The 15,312-nt window shown below is 41.2% G+C and overlaps 1 protein-coding gene across 4 annotated transcripts in view; it reads right to left on the bottom strand.

The window, feature by feature from the left end:
* The window catches only part of LOC115105789 (F-box and WD repeat domain-containing 11-B-like), a 43,013-nt gene extending 29,727 nt beyond the window's left edge, over positions 1 to 13,286 (bottom strand). For 2 of the 4 annotated variants that reach the window (XR_010460568.1, XM_065007435.1), the window contains exon 1: positions 13,176 to 13,286. Coding sequence is in view for 2 of the 4 variants with exons in the window: in XM_065007435.1 (XP_064863507.1) it covers positions 13,176 to 13,214 (39 nt within the window). In the remaining 2 variants the exon portion in view is untranslated. The remainder of the gene's footprint in view (positions 1 to 13,175) is intronic. The other 2 variants (XR_003859916.2, XM_029628177.2) reach the window with 1 other exon arrangement.
* Between the last annotated feature and the right edge of the window lie 2,026 nt (positions 13,287 to 15,312).

Below are 15,312 nucleotides of genomic sequence, written 5' to 3'. Positions count from 1 at the left end.
AAAGCACAGGGCTAGGCAGCTAATGTCACTTTGTAAGATAGTGCCAGTGACATATTGTGTGGAAATAGGAATGATCGACATGGACAAAGATTTTTTTAAGGTGACAAAACAGAGAACACTGGCTGGAACAAATGCACCGATGGAGGTGCATAACCACTGTCAGTAGCTATCTATATTATAAGATATGTGGATGACAGCAATCTATGGATGGCTAAATCAAAAATATAATCTACAGGTACAGGTTTCTTCCTAGGTTTTGGCCTTTCTAGGGAGTTTTTCCTAGCCACCGTGCTTCTACACCTGCATTGCTTGCTGTTTGGGGTTTTAGGCTGGGTTACTGTACAGCACTTTGAGATATCAGCTGATGTACGAAGGGCTATATAAATACATTTGATTTGATTAGGTAGCTAGCTAATATTAATGCCTAGCTAACCTAACATAGCAGGCCTAAAATAAACTAGCTAGCTGTTACAGAGAGGAAGAGGTGAAGTGAGAGAGAACTGGGCACAAAATCTGTCTTCTCCAGTTGGCGGCATATTTCTTGCCCACCAAGAGAGAAGGTAAGGTCAAATTTGTTTTTGCATTCTGAAGCTGCTAACCAAGCAGGCTGCTTGTTAGTTATTTCCTCATGTTTTGATCCAATTCTAAATTGTATTCATTCAACATTGCTATGCTAAACAAATCATTGTCATGGCGCAAGCTAGCAGAGATTCAATGATGAGACAAGAACTTAAATATATAATGATTGAATACATTTCCAATAGGCCAACATAGGCAACAACTACTGTTAGAGAGTCAGAACTAACCAAGCTAGTTGGTGAGGTTAGTGACATTTCCATTGATGGCACAAAACTGGAAGAACTATCCATGGTAGAGCCAGGTTCCGGCGCCGACTGAGATGGCCGCCTCGCTTCGCGTTCCTAGGAAACTATGCAGTTTTTTGTTTTTTTACGTGTTATTTCTTACATTAGTACCCCAGGTCATCTTAGGTTTCATTACATACAGTCGAGAAGAACTACTGAATATAAGATCAGCGCCAACTCACCATCAGTACGACCAAGAATATGTTTTCCGCGACGCGGATCCGGTGTTCTGCCTTACAAACAGGACAACGGAATGGATCGCATGCAGCGACCCAAGGAAACGACTCCGAAAAAGAGGGAAACGAGGCGGTGTTCTGGTCAGACTCCGAAAAAGGGCACATCGCGCACCACTCCCCAGCATTCTTCTTGCCAATGTCCAGTCTCTTGACAACAAGGTTGACGAAATCCGAGCAAGGGTAGCATTCCAGAGGGACATCAGAGACTGCAACGTTCTCTGCTTCACAGAAACATGGCTTACTGGGAAGACGCTATCCGAGGCGGTGCAGCCAACGGGTTTCTCCACGCATCGCGCCGACAGAAACAAACATCTTTCTGGTAAGAAGAGTGGCGGGGCGTATGCCTCATGACTAACGAGACATGGTGTGATGAAGGAAACATACAGGAACTCAAATCCTTCTGTTCACCTGATTTAGAATTCCTCACAATCAAATGTAGACCGCATTATCTTCCAAGAGAATTCTCCTCGATTATAATCACAGCCGTATATATCCCCCCAAGCAGACACATCGATGGCTCTGAACGAACTTTATTTAACTCTTTGCAAACTGGAAACCATTTATCCGGAGGCTGCATTCATTGTAGCTGGGGATTTTAACAAAGCTAATCTGAAAACAAGACTCCCTAAATTTTACCAGCATATCGATTGCGCAACCAGGGGTGGTAAAACCTTGGATCATTGTTACTCAAACTTCCGCGACGCATATAAGGCCCTACCCTGCCCCCCTTTCGGAAAAGCTGACCACGACTCCATTTTGCTGATCCCTGCCTACAGGCAGAAACTAAAACAAGAGGCTCCCACGCTGAGGTCTGTCCAACGCTGGTCAGACCAAGCTGACTCCACACTCCAAGACTGCTTCCATCACGTGGACTGGGACATGTTTCGTATTGCGTCAGATGGAAATATTGACGAATACGCTGATTCGGTGTGCGAGTTCATTAGAACGTGCGTCGAAGATGTCGTTCCCATAGCAACGATAAAAACATTCCCAAACCAGAAACCGTGGATTGATGGCAGCATTCGCGTGAAACTGAAAGCGCGAACCACTGCTTTTAATCAGGGCAAGGTGTCTGGTAATATGTCCGAATATAAACAATGCAGCTATTCCCTCCGCAAGGCTATTAAACAAGCTAAGCGTCAGTACAGAGACAAAGTGGAATCTCAATTCAATGGCTCAGACACAAGAGGCATGTGGCAGGGTCTACAGTCAATCACGGACTACAAGAAGAAACCCAGCCCAGTCACGGACCAGGATGTCTTGCTCCCAGGCAGACTAAATCACTTTTTGCCCGCTTTGAGGACAATACAGTGCCACTGACACGGCCTGCAACGAAAACATGCGGTCTCTCCTTCACTGCAGCCGAGGTGAGTAAGACATTTAAACGTGTTAACCCTCGCAAGGCTGCAGGCCCAGACGGCATCCCCAGCCGCGCCCTCAGAGCATGCGCAGACCAGCTGGCCGGTGTGTTTACGGACATATTCAATCAATCCCTATACCAGTCTGCTGTTCCCACATGCTTCAAGAGGGCCACCATTGTTCCTGTTCCCAAGAAAGCTAAGGTAACTGAGCTAAACGACTACCGCCCGTAGCACTCACTTCCGTCATCATGAAGTGCTTTGAGAGACTAGTCAAGGACCATATCACCTCCACCCTACCTGACACCCTAGACCCACTCCAATTTGCTTACCGCCCAAATAGGTCCACAGACGATGCAATCTCAACCACACTGCACACTGCCCTAACCCACCTGGACAAGAGGAATACCTATGTGAGAATGCTGTTCATCGACTACAGCTCGGCATTCAATACCATAGTACCCTCCAAGCTCGTCATCAAGCTCGAGACCCTGGGTCTCGACCCCGCCCTGTGCAACTGGGTACTGGACTTCCTGACGGGCCGCCCACAGGTGGTGAGGGTAGGCAACAACATCTCCTCCCCGCTGATCCTCAACACGGGGCCCCACAAGGGTGCGTTCTGAGCCCTCTGCTGTACTCCCTGTTCACCCACGACTGCGTGGCCATGCACGCCTCCAACTCAATCATCAAGTTTGCGGACGACACAACAGTGGTAGGCTTGATTACCAACAACGACGAGACGGCCTACAGGGGAGGAGGTGAGGGCCCTCGGAGTGTGGTGTCAGGAAAATAACCTCACACTCAACGTCAACAAAACTAAGGAGATGATTGTGGACTTCAGGAAACAGCAGAGGGAACACCCCCTATCCACATCGATGGATCAGTAGTGGAGAGGGTAGCAAGTTTTAAGTTCCTCGGCATACACATCACAGACAAACTGAATTGGTCCACTCACACTGACAGCGTCGTGAAGAAGGCGCAGCAGCGCCTCTTCAACCTCAGGAGGCTGAAGAAATTCGGCTTGTCACCAAAAGCACTCACAAACTTCTACAGGTGCACAATCGAGAGCATCCTGGCGGGCTGTATCACCGCCTGGTACGGCAACTGCTCCGCCCTCAACCGTAAGGCTCTCCAGAGGGTAGTGAGGTCTGCACAACGCATCACCGGGGCAAACTACCTGCCCTCCAGGACACCTACACCACCCGATGTTACAGGAAGGCCATAAAGATCATCAAGGACATCAACCACCCGAACCACTGCCTGTTCACCCCGCTATCATCCAGAAGGCGAGGTCAGTACAGGTGCATCAAAGCTGGGACCGAGAGACTGAAAAACAGCTTCTATCTCAAGGCCATCAGACTGTTAAACAGCAATCACTAACATTGAGTGGCTGCTGCCAACACACTGTCATTGACACTGACCCAACTCCAGCCACTTTAATAATGGGAATTGATGGGAAATGATGTAAATATATCACTAGCCACTTTAAACAATGCTACCTTATATGTTACTTACCCTACATTATTCATCTCATATGCATATGTATATACTGTACTCTAGATCATCGACTGCATTCTTATGTCACTAGCCACTTTAACTATGCCACTTTGTTTACTTTGTCTACATACTCATCTCATATGTATATACTGTACTCGATACCATCTACTGTATGCTGCTCTGTACCATCACTCATTCATATATCCTTATGTACATATTCCTTATCCCCTTACACTGTGTATAAGACAGTAGTTTTGGAATTGTTAGTTAGATTACTTGTTGGTTATCACTGCATTGTCGGAACTAGAAGCACAAGCATTTCGCTACACTCGCATTAACATCTGCTAACCATGTGTATGTGACAAATAAAATTTGATTTGATTTTGATTTGAGGTTGATGACAGCCAGCACTTGCCTCTTCTTTGGCGGAGAATGGAACGTCCCGCTCATACCGTTGCCAGCGAAAATGGTACTCCATCACTTTCCGATCTCCATGTTAGGGGCTGCCAATAACTATTAAGTGAGCTCTAACACCAACTCAGACATTATTTCCCTTGCCTCCAGGCCCGTATCGGCTCCATTTTGGATTCTGAAGTTGCGACCCAAGCTGGCTGGTCGTTAGTTATTTTCACCAGGTCATTAATTCTAAGTCATTCTAATCATATCGAATAGGCCTACACAGGATGCACTGTGCTGGTTAATTAATCAAAATGGAATTCTGAGTGTTTATGGTTTCTTAGTGGTAGGGGGGGGATGGCAGTAATGCAATATTTTTTCCATGGCTAGAATGTAAACACGAAGCAACCAAACTCCTGCTTTATGTCATATATTTTGTGCTATAGTTCGGGGAGAAAAAAAACATATGACTCTGGGGCAGTGGTTCAAACTCATAAAAGACCCAACCTCGTCCACTTACCCTTGCCTTATGCCCTTGGGGGAATCCCCATCACCATCTTGTAGGGCGGTCCAAATGATTAGCCAAGCAAGGGAGGTTTGCAACGTAAGCCCCTTAGCCCCCGTTTTAGTAGAGTTTGCGAGTTTACAATTATGTTCACTCCGGGGCCTGAAACTGCCCAGAATTCAATTCACAACAATGTTTGCTAAAGAATATAAAACAACATCAACGGAGAAGTCAACATACAAGTGTAAGTAAAAGCTAACGTAAAAAAGGTTCGAAATTGTGCTACTAATGCACAAATACGTCTCGTAAAAGTAATGTTTGGTTAGCTTTCGGAAATTGTAGAAATAAAACATTTTCCTTCTTCAGAAGTTCCAGCTAGGCAGACGAACGTTAGTTAGCCATCACACAGTAGGAGTATATTAATAATTACATAGTAAATAAGTAGACATGCAATCATAATTAACTGCAGCGCATAGAAAGCACCCACAAGCTACCAGTGGTTGAAAACACAATTATCGCGGGGTGAACGAGTGATGAATTTCTGGGCAAGGGCGGTCCATTTAAAAATCATTCCTTGAGGAGGGGGCTCAAGATGGGAGGGTGTAGCATGAGAGGGTGTAACATTTCTATCTGAGGAATAATTTTAGGCTTCTCTCAGTTGCAATTCTTTGTCTAGCCATGAATAATTTTGTAATTAATCAAACCATTGAATTATATTTGACGATTTCCAACAAACAAGCTAGCTAGCGAAAAGTTTCAGCATGTTTAGTTAAGTTAGCTCACTAACGTCTTCATAGCTAGTATCATGGAATCAGGACATGACCAAACTGTTGCTGGGATAATGGATGTTGAAACTTCGAGAAAAGAGGCATTGCTGAAACTCCCTCATATGCTTGCAGTGTAAAAAAGGGGGTGAATGTGATTCATACCCAAATACCCCAACCAAGGAGCAACTTCCAAAGAAGCTGAGAAGTGAACCATCACTGAGCCAGCTACAGGAAAACATTGTCCGCATCCTCAGGGCAAAAATCAAAGAGAGTGCAGATGACATCATGGATTTGGTGAAAAAGAAGACTATCAGCATCGTTAACCTGAAGAAAGCGATTGATTTCAATGCTGAGGAAGTAAAAACTCTGAAGCAGCAAAACGCAACATTGAAAATGCAGGTTGCAAACCTGGAGAAGAAACTCACTGAAATGGAGTCAAAGGTAAACGGGGAGGACCGGTAGGGTCGGAGATGGAATCTCAGAATTATGGAATAGCAGAAAACTCTGACAAGAATATCAAAGCAAGAGTGAAGGACATTTGCTGGGCAATAGTCCTGGAGGAGGGGGCGAAACATTGTTGCAGGTTCTCTGGGTGTAGTGCACCGCCTGGATAGGCTGAGAGATGGGGAAAACAACCAGCCACCACGATCAGTGATCATGAGATTCATCTCCAGGACAGCGAGGGATCCGACATGGAAAAGTGCAAAGAAAAATGACTATTTAAAGAACAACAAGGTGAGGTTCAAGGAGGATCTGACAGCATTTGACAAAGAAGCTCGGAATCGTCTGTGGCCGATGATTGAGAGAACAAGGAAGGAGGGGAAAAGTTCTTACTTTGAGTTGTGCAGGACTGAGTATTATTTGCATCTCATAAAACTTGATATTTCTTGAGGAAGAGCATTGTTCGTGTGAGCCAAGTGTTTTTAAATGGCAGGGAAATTCACACTGACACTTAATGTTAGCTTGATGGCTATTCATTTTACCAATCAATGGCACAATGTTATTTGCAATTGTATGGAAATATGTATATATACAGTTGAAATCGGAAGTTTACATACACTCAGGTTGGAGTCATTATAACTTGTTTTTCAACCACTCCACAAATGACTTGTTAACAAACTGTAGTTTTGGCAAGTCGGTTAGGAGACTCAGTGCTTCTTTCCTTAACATCATGGGAAAATCAAAAGATATCAGCCAAGACCTCAGAAAAAAATTGTAGACCTCCACAAATCAGGTTTGTCCGTGGGAGCAATTTCCAAACGCCTCAAGGTTCATCTGTACAAACAATAGTATGCAAGTATAAACACCATGAGACAACGCAGCCGTCATATCGTTCAGTACCGTTCAGGAAGGAGACGCGTTCGGTCTCCAAAAGACGAACGTACTTATGTGAAAAGTGCAAATCAATCTCAGAACAGCAGCAGAGGACCTTGTGAAGATGCTGGAGGAAACGGGTACAAAAGCATCTATATCCACAGTAAAACGAGTCCTATATCGACGTAACCTGAGGCAGCTCAGCAAGGAAGAAGCCACTGCTCCAAAACCGCAATAAAAAAGACAGACTACGGTTTGCAACTGTACATGGAGACAAAGATTGTACTTTTCTTCTGATGAAACAAAAATAGAACTGTTTGGCCATTATGACCATCGTTATTTTTGGAGGAAAAGGGGAGAGGCTTGCAAGCCAAAGAACATCGTCCCAACCGTGAAGCACGGGGGTGGCGGCATCATGTTGTGGGGGTGCTTTGCTGCAGGACGGACTGGTGCACTTCACAGAATAGATGGCATCGTGAGGTAGGAAAATTATATGGATATATTGAAGCAAGATCTCAAAACATCAGTCAGGAAGTTAAAGCTTGGTCGCAAATGGGCCTTGGAAAAGGACAATGAACCCAAGCATACTTCCAAAGTCGTGGCAAAATGGCTTAAGGACAACACAGTCAAGATTTTGGAGTGGCCATCACAAAGCCCTGACCTCAATCCCATATAAAATTTGTGGGCAGAATTGAAAAAGCGAGTGCGAGCAAGGCGGCCAAAATTCACCCAACATATTGTGGGAAGCTTGTGGAAGGCTACCTGAAATATTTGACCCAAGTTAAACAATTTAAAAGGCAATTATATCAAATACTAATTGAGTGTACGCACACTTCTGACCCACTGGGAATGTGACGAAAGAAATAAAAGCTGAAATAAATCACTATTATTCTGACATTTCACATTCTTAAAATAAAGTGGTGATCCTAACTGACCTAAGACAGGAACATTTTACTAGGATTAAAAGTCAGGAATTGTGAAAAACTGAGTTTAAATGTATTTGGCTAAGGTGTATGTAAACTTCCAACTTCAACTGTTTGCATGTGTATATATATATATAAAATGTAGGTCAACCACTTGCGTGGTGCAAAGGACTGTTTTTATTTGCAACTAGTAAGAACTTGTCTTTGTGAGAACCCACTTCATGTGAACCTACACAAGTTTAATATTCTTCATATAGTCACTGTAATAGTAAATGTTAATTTGATTTTTCTATTAATGCCAGGGGAATCCGTAATATTTTGAAAAGGAAATCTTTATTTTTGTATTGTAAGGGTAAAAGTGCCGACTTATTTCATTCAAGAAACTCATGTCTGTTCCACAGATACTGTGTTTTGGAAGTGTCAATGGGGGAATGATATTTGGTACTAAACCGTCTGCAGGTGTCGCTATTTTAAAAGGCAACTTTAAGGGTCATATATTGAGTCATGAAGCAGATAATACAGGGAGATAGATTATATTATTGGTCGATGTCAACCACATTCAATTAATTGTTGTAAATATTTATGCTACCAATAACAAGTCAAGTAACTATTTTATTTATAGACATTGAGAGGAAAATGAGTACAATTATGGTATACATTTTCATTGGCCAAAGTAAAAGGGGTGGAGACTTTAATACAGTATTACATGATTATTTAGATAGATGATTATAAGGATAGCAATTATGTTTGTGAGATAAGCAATATATGTCTACGGTTAGGTGTTCTAGATATAAGAACCCAGATAAGATGATGTTTACATGGAGTACCAAAGATGTATCTATACAATTCTGTATTGATTTCTGGCTGATATCTGAAGATATGGCTGACAAAGTTGATGCAGACTCAATTGAACCATCGATTTTAACAGACCACAAAGGGATCTCAATAAAGATAAATATGCATGGTTTGTAAACAAAAAAAAGTTAGTAAAGGTTACAGGAAAATTAACAAGACGTTACTAGAGAATTAAGTATTTAAGAAGGATGTAGCAGGAATTACTGATGAATACTGGAATTGTGCCTGTGTTATGAATAGGTTTAGAAGTTACTGTGGGCTAATGACATTTGCTAAGGCTTTCGGCTATTTTAATGGGGAAAGAAATTGATTGTCCCAAGAGAGAGAATATGACAAAGGAAATAATGGATTATACAACAAAAAAACTGAACTAACTCATCAGGAATTACTGGAGCTATCATCATTGCAAATGCAGTTAGACTGTATCTACAAGGAAAAGGCCCGGGGAGCGTTTGTAAAACAGACAGAATTGGATGGAAGAGGGAGAGAAAAATGCAAAATATTTCATTAATTTAGAAAAAAGGGCAGGCAAAAACACTTCCATATGTAAATTAATGATCAATAATACTCCCAATGAAAATCCAAAATAAATCTCTCAGCATGTTGCCCAGTTTTATCAGAATCTGGATACATCAGCCCAGTCAACTTCCAATACGGATATGCTAAGATATGCTAAAGATTTCAGGGATTTTTGTGACAAGTTAGCTGAAATTGAGTTGAGACTTGCATTAAAAGCCTTAATGAAAATAGGTCCCCTGGAAATGGTTTAATTAGCAAGTTTTATAAAGCATTCAATGATAAATTGATCCCTTTCATTATTGCTATGTTCCAAGAATCAATAGGAAAAGGGGAGTTACCGGCTTCCTTAAAGCAAGGTGTAATTACTTTGATTCCCAAAACTAATAAGGATAGTCTTTATATCGACAACTGGAGACCCATTAGCCAGTTGAAATAATGGGAAATTATTTGCCCTTGTATTTGCTAAGAGGTTGAAACAAGACTTGCATCATAATTGATGAAGAACAATCAGGTTTTATGCATGGTCGACACATTAGTAATAACATCAGGTTGATCTTAGATATGATTGACTATAATGACCTCATCCTTGATGATAGTTTTCTTATGTTTGTTGATTTTTATAAAGCTTTTTACACTGTAGAACATGAGTTTATGTTCAAAGCAATACGTTTTTTGGGGGTTTGGTGACTTTTTTTTTTAAAAGCCGTCCAAACTTTATATCATGGTTGTACTAGCTAAGTAAAATTAACTCACGGGACATCCAAAATATTTAATATTGGGCGTGGCATTAGGCAGGGCTGCCCAATTAGTCAATTTATATTGGTTACTCAAATTATGGCTCTTCATATCAGGAAAGGGAATTTTCAAGGTGTTTCAGCACTTGGCAATGAATTTAAACTATATATACATACTGGTTTCGGGTTTGAAAATGTATATCAATAAGTCAGTCTTAGTTCCACTCAAGGATTGTTTTTTTTCCAGAAGTATATGGTATCTCATTTAAATATAAGGTTACTTATCTTGGAATTGTTACATGCAAGGATGAAAAACAAAGGAGTGAATTAAACTTTAACCCCATTGAAAAAACAAAAGAAATTGAACCTCTGCTTGCTGAGAGATATTTCATTATACGGTCGGGTTTTATTGTCCAAAGCTGAAGGGTTATCCAGATCGGGTTGTCTCGTTATCGCTTGAATTATCCCCTAAAATTATAAAGAACTTAGATAAGATTCTTTATAATTTTATTTGGAGGAACAAGCCTCACTATCTATAGAAAGATATTCTCACTAATACCAAAGAACAAGGTCTTGAGGTTTTAGATTTCAATACTCTAAATAATACTTTTAAAATAAAATGGATTCTGAAGTATATTAAGAACCAGAACAGTATTTGGAATGTCTTTCCTAAGTATTTATTTGACTCCGTTGGTGGTTTAGACATTTTGCTTCAATGTCATTGATGTTGATAAAATCCCAGTAAAATTGGCCAAATTCCATAAGTAGGCAATTTTAGCTTGGATGTTAGTGTATAAACACAATTTTCCCCCCACAGATACTTTCTATGAAACAACAGAGATATATGATTTAAAAGTACGTTTTTTTTCATAACTGCTTTAAGAATAAAATTATTTTGGTTGGTCAGTTACTGAATGAGGATGGAAATCCACTTTCATATGGGGAATTTCTTGATAAGTTTAAAATTCCCAAAACCCCGAAAGAATATGCAATTTTTTGTGATGCGATTCCAATGGGGGGGTTATATATATATATTTTTTTTTTAATTCCTCTGTGGTTGATGTAACAGATGTACATAATAATAAATGAATTGGCAATATTAACATCAAAGATAAATGTAGTAATAAACAGATTAGGAATATTGTTTTGTTGTGATACTACAAATCCCTCAGCAAGGTTATTTTGGTTAAATATCTATGGTGATATACAATTAGGGAAAGCATGGAAAATGGCTAACAAATATGTATCAGTAACAAGGTAAAGGAAGTTTCATTTAAAATGATACATAGAATTTATCCTGTGAAACATGTTTTATAAAGATTCAAGCTGAATATTGGCTATAAATGTCATTTCTGTGGAGTGGAGAAGGAGACCATATTGAATTTGTTTTTGCCTGTATTTATTGTAGATTTCTTCGGATTGACATATAATTGTATTAAAAAAATATATAGGACTGGTTGTACAAGTTAATGGTTTTGATAAAATTATTTATTTCAGAAATTCTGACATTGATAAAGATGTAGTATATTTAATTCAACTACTAATAATATTAGGTCAATTTCATATTCACAAATGTAAATGGTCCAATTCAAAACCTAACTTTTTTTCAATTTATAAATGAATTTAAACAATATGGCACTACTTCAACTAAAAAAATGTAATACATTTGAAAAAAGGCAAGTAAAACTTGTATTATTAATGAATATGATTAGTCCGTTTAGGATTCCTGGCAATGTAAATAGTCTTTATGTATGCATGTGACTATTCCTTTTCTCTGTTGAGATTTGTTAATACGTTTTTTAAAATCATTCCTTCCTCCCTCTGCAAGTGTATACTCGTCAGACGTCATCAGAAGTCTCCACTTAATTTGAGGGGGTCTTAAATGTATGGACTGCAGCCTGGATTACAACATAGGGCTGTTTCCTAAAGAAGTTAAATACACTTCCGTTTTGTTGCAGTGATACTAAATAGTATCGCTATACTAAATAGTATCTAGATACTGGTGTCCAGGCCCTTCGAATTATTAGTTTCACCTTCATTCTTGGGCTAGCTTGCCTACTGCAGTGGGAGAGAACATGTTTGTAAAATGATACATTGTTGTACAGGTCGTAGAGGTAAAACAGGTAGGTTGAGACAAACCCAACTGTTGCAAACCAAATAGTAGTATGGAAAAAATATTGTGTAGACGCTTTTTTCCCCGAGGAAGATGAAGGTTATGAATTTCCTGCCTGGGTTGCGGGACATACCACGTCGTCGGCTGGTATGGCGGCGGAAGTTGTCCCACAAGCAACATCCACGATCCAAACAACCCTTTGTATAATTCTGAATAACTAATCCAGTTAGCCTTGCTAATTTTTGCCTGATGAGATTGTCATACGGACTTGCTACCTACCTACTCGTAAAACGTAGCTTTAACGCCGACCGTCTGCTTCAACATAACGTAGTAGTGACTTAGTTTAACTGACATTCGCTTTACTGGTAGTTAACCAACGTTACTTCCTTCTGCGCAGCTTTAATAAAATGCCACTTATTCACAATGCCAGATACTGAACTCCAGTGCTCGGGTGGGGAGTGTCTGTTTTAGCTAACGCTAGCAAGGAATACATTTCTATCTGGGTAGCTATCTTACCTTACCTAAGACAAATCGTTAGTTATGTGCTCAATAAAAGGTACATTAATCTGAACCCTAACTTTAGGTTTGATCTGATAACTTGTGCAGTGGTTAACGTTAACTTGTTTGAGCCAGACAAAGTGGAGACTCAGTGAGATCCAATCGCCTAGTTTACTTTCCTACATAAACGAGTTAAACTGGTTAACTGTAACTAGTTAGCATCTGACGGGGCCACTTCACGGCCCTCTACTATTACTTGCCAAATCAATCTTCGTCACGTCGACCTTTAAATTACCATTCGGATGATAATCACTCGTTTCCCAATCATTCCCCAAAACATTATGCTGTTAACTAGAATAATGAATCATAAGCCACTGGTTAATGTTAGATCACGGACATTGGGCCCTACCTCTGCTCGCTAGCCTAGGTAACTACTAGCTAACGCTAGTTAGCATCTATTTTGTCTGTCATCTCGACCCTCCGGTCAGTTCCAAATCCTTTTGATCGAAACCGCTCTCGGGAGATACTACCATATTACGTCCACCGACACACGTTCACATCAATATGAGGCAGCGAGTAATCCGTTTCAAAACTCACCATCTGCTCCAACGTTTTGTCCTCCATCTCCGGCTCCATATTCTTGTTCCCCGAAACTCACTCGCTGCGAAAAATGGAAACCCAGCCCTGCGTCGGCCTGCAGCTGATATGACGTCACAGAAGACAGGATTGGGGAGGGGTTCACTCAAGCATAGATGCACTTGGTTGGTCAAACATTATAATGAAGGTGTTGTTGTCATGTGCTATTTCGTGGTTGGCTCTTTTCTGCTGCTAAGACATAGATGTTGTGTGCTTGTTAGAGGGTCTACCTGAGCATAGTGCTGCGCAGATTGTGTGATATATAAATGACTTCCACTTCGAAAAGACTAGTTACAACAATCCTTCATGATGTAAAGAGTAGCGATTGGAGAGATGCCTGGGATTGGAGAGATGATTGATAGTTAAATAAATACAAATTGGCGTAACTCTTTATAGCTGTGGTAGTATAATGATGCATTCTACTTAGCAATTATTATGTTGGCAAGGGTTGGACATTGATTAATGTAACACATTTCCCTTTTAGCAGTGAAGAGAATAGTGTATTATTCACAGATCAGTGATGTACCAATACACTGAACAATTCCTTTTGAAAACAATGCAAAAGACAATATTTACTTCGTGTGTATTGAATAAGCCCTGAATCAAACTGCACACCCCTGAAGAAAACACAAGAAAGGGCTAGAGGTGTCACTACTCCAGATGGCCAATGTTCTGAAAGAGCTGCAAAATCTGAACCCCTACAAATCAGCCAGGCTAGACAATCTGGACCCTCTCTTTCTAAAATTATCCGCCACAATTGTTGCAACCCCTATTCCTAGCCTGTTCAACCTCTCGTGTCATCTGAGATCCCCAAAGATTGGAAAACTGCCGCAGTCATCCCCCTTCAAAGGGGGAGACAATCTAGACCCAAACTGTTAGACCTATATCCCTCCTACCCTGCCTTTCTAAGGACTTTGAAAGCCAAGTTAACAAACAGATCACAGACCATTTCGAATCCCACCGTACCTTCTCCGCTATGCAATGTGGTTTCCGAGCTGGTCATGGGTGCACCTCAGCCATGCTCAATGTCCTAAACGATATCATAACCGCCATCGATAAGAGACAATACTGTACAGCTGTATTCATCGACCTGGCCAAGGCTTTCGACTCTGTCAATCACCACATTCTTATCAACAGACTCAACAGCCTTGGTTTCTCAAATGACTGCCTCGCCTGCTTCACCAACTACTTCTCAAATTGAGTTCAGTGTGTCAAATCGGAGGGCCTGTTGTCCGGATCTCTGGAAGTCTCTATGGGGGTGCCACAGGGTTCAATTCTCAAGCCGACTCTTTTCTCTGTATACATCAATGGTGTCACTCTTGCTGCTGGTGATTCTCTGATCTATCTCTACGCAGACAACACCATTCTGTATACTTCTGGCCCTTCTTTGGACACTGTGTTAACTAACCTCCAAACGAGCTTCAATGCCATACAACACTCCTTCCGTGGCCGTCAACTGTTATTAAATGCTAGTAAAACATGCTCTTTCACCGATCGCTGCCTGCCCAACCAGCATCACTACTCTGGACGGTTCTGACTTAGAATGTGGACAAATACAAATACCTAGGTGTCTGGTTAGATTGTAAACTCTCCTTCCAGACTCACATTAAGCATCTCCAATCCTAAATTAAATCTGGAATCGGCTTCCCATTTCGCAACAAAGCATCCTACACTCATGCTGCCAAACATACCCTCGTAAAACTGACTATCCTACTGATCCTTGACTTCGGCGATGTAATTTACAAAATAACATCCAACACGCTACTCAACAAATTGGATGCAGTCCATCACAGTGCCATCCGTTTTGTAATAAAAGCCCCATATACTACCCACCACTGCGACCATACGCTCTTTTTGGATGGCCCTCGCTTCATATTCATCGCCAAACCCACTGGCTCCAGGTCATCTAAGTCTTTGCTAGGTAAAGCCCCACCTTATCTCAGCTCACTGGTCACCATAGCAGCACCCACCCGTAGCACGCGCTCTAGCAGGTATCACTGGTCACCCCCAAAGCCTCTTTTGGCCACCTTTCCTTCCAATTCTCTGCTGCCAATGACTGGAACGAATTGCAAAAATCACTGAAGTTGGACTCTCATAT

Source organism: Oncorhynchus nerka, linkage group LG22, assembly GCF_034236695.1.
Source record: "Oncorhynchus nerka isolate Pitt River linkage group LG22, Oner_Uvic_2.0, whole genome shotgun sequence".
NCBI classification, from domain to species: Eukaryota; Metazoa; Chordata; class Actinopteri; order Salmoniformes; family Salmonidae; genus Oncorhynchus; species Oncorhynchus nerka.
This window is presented reverse-complemented; position numbering and strand designations above follow the sequence as displayed.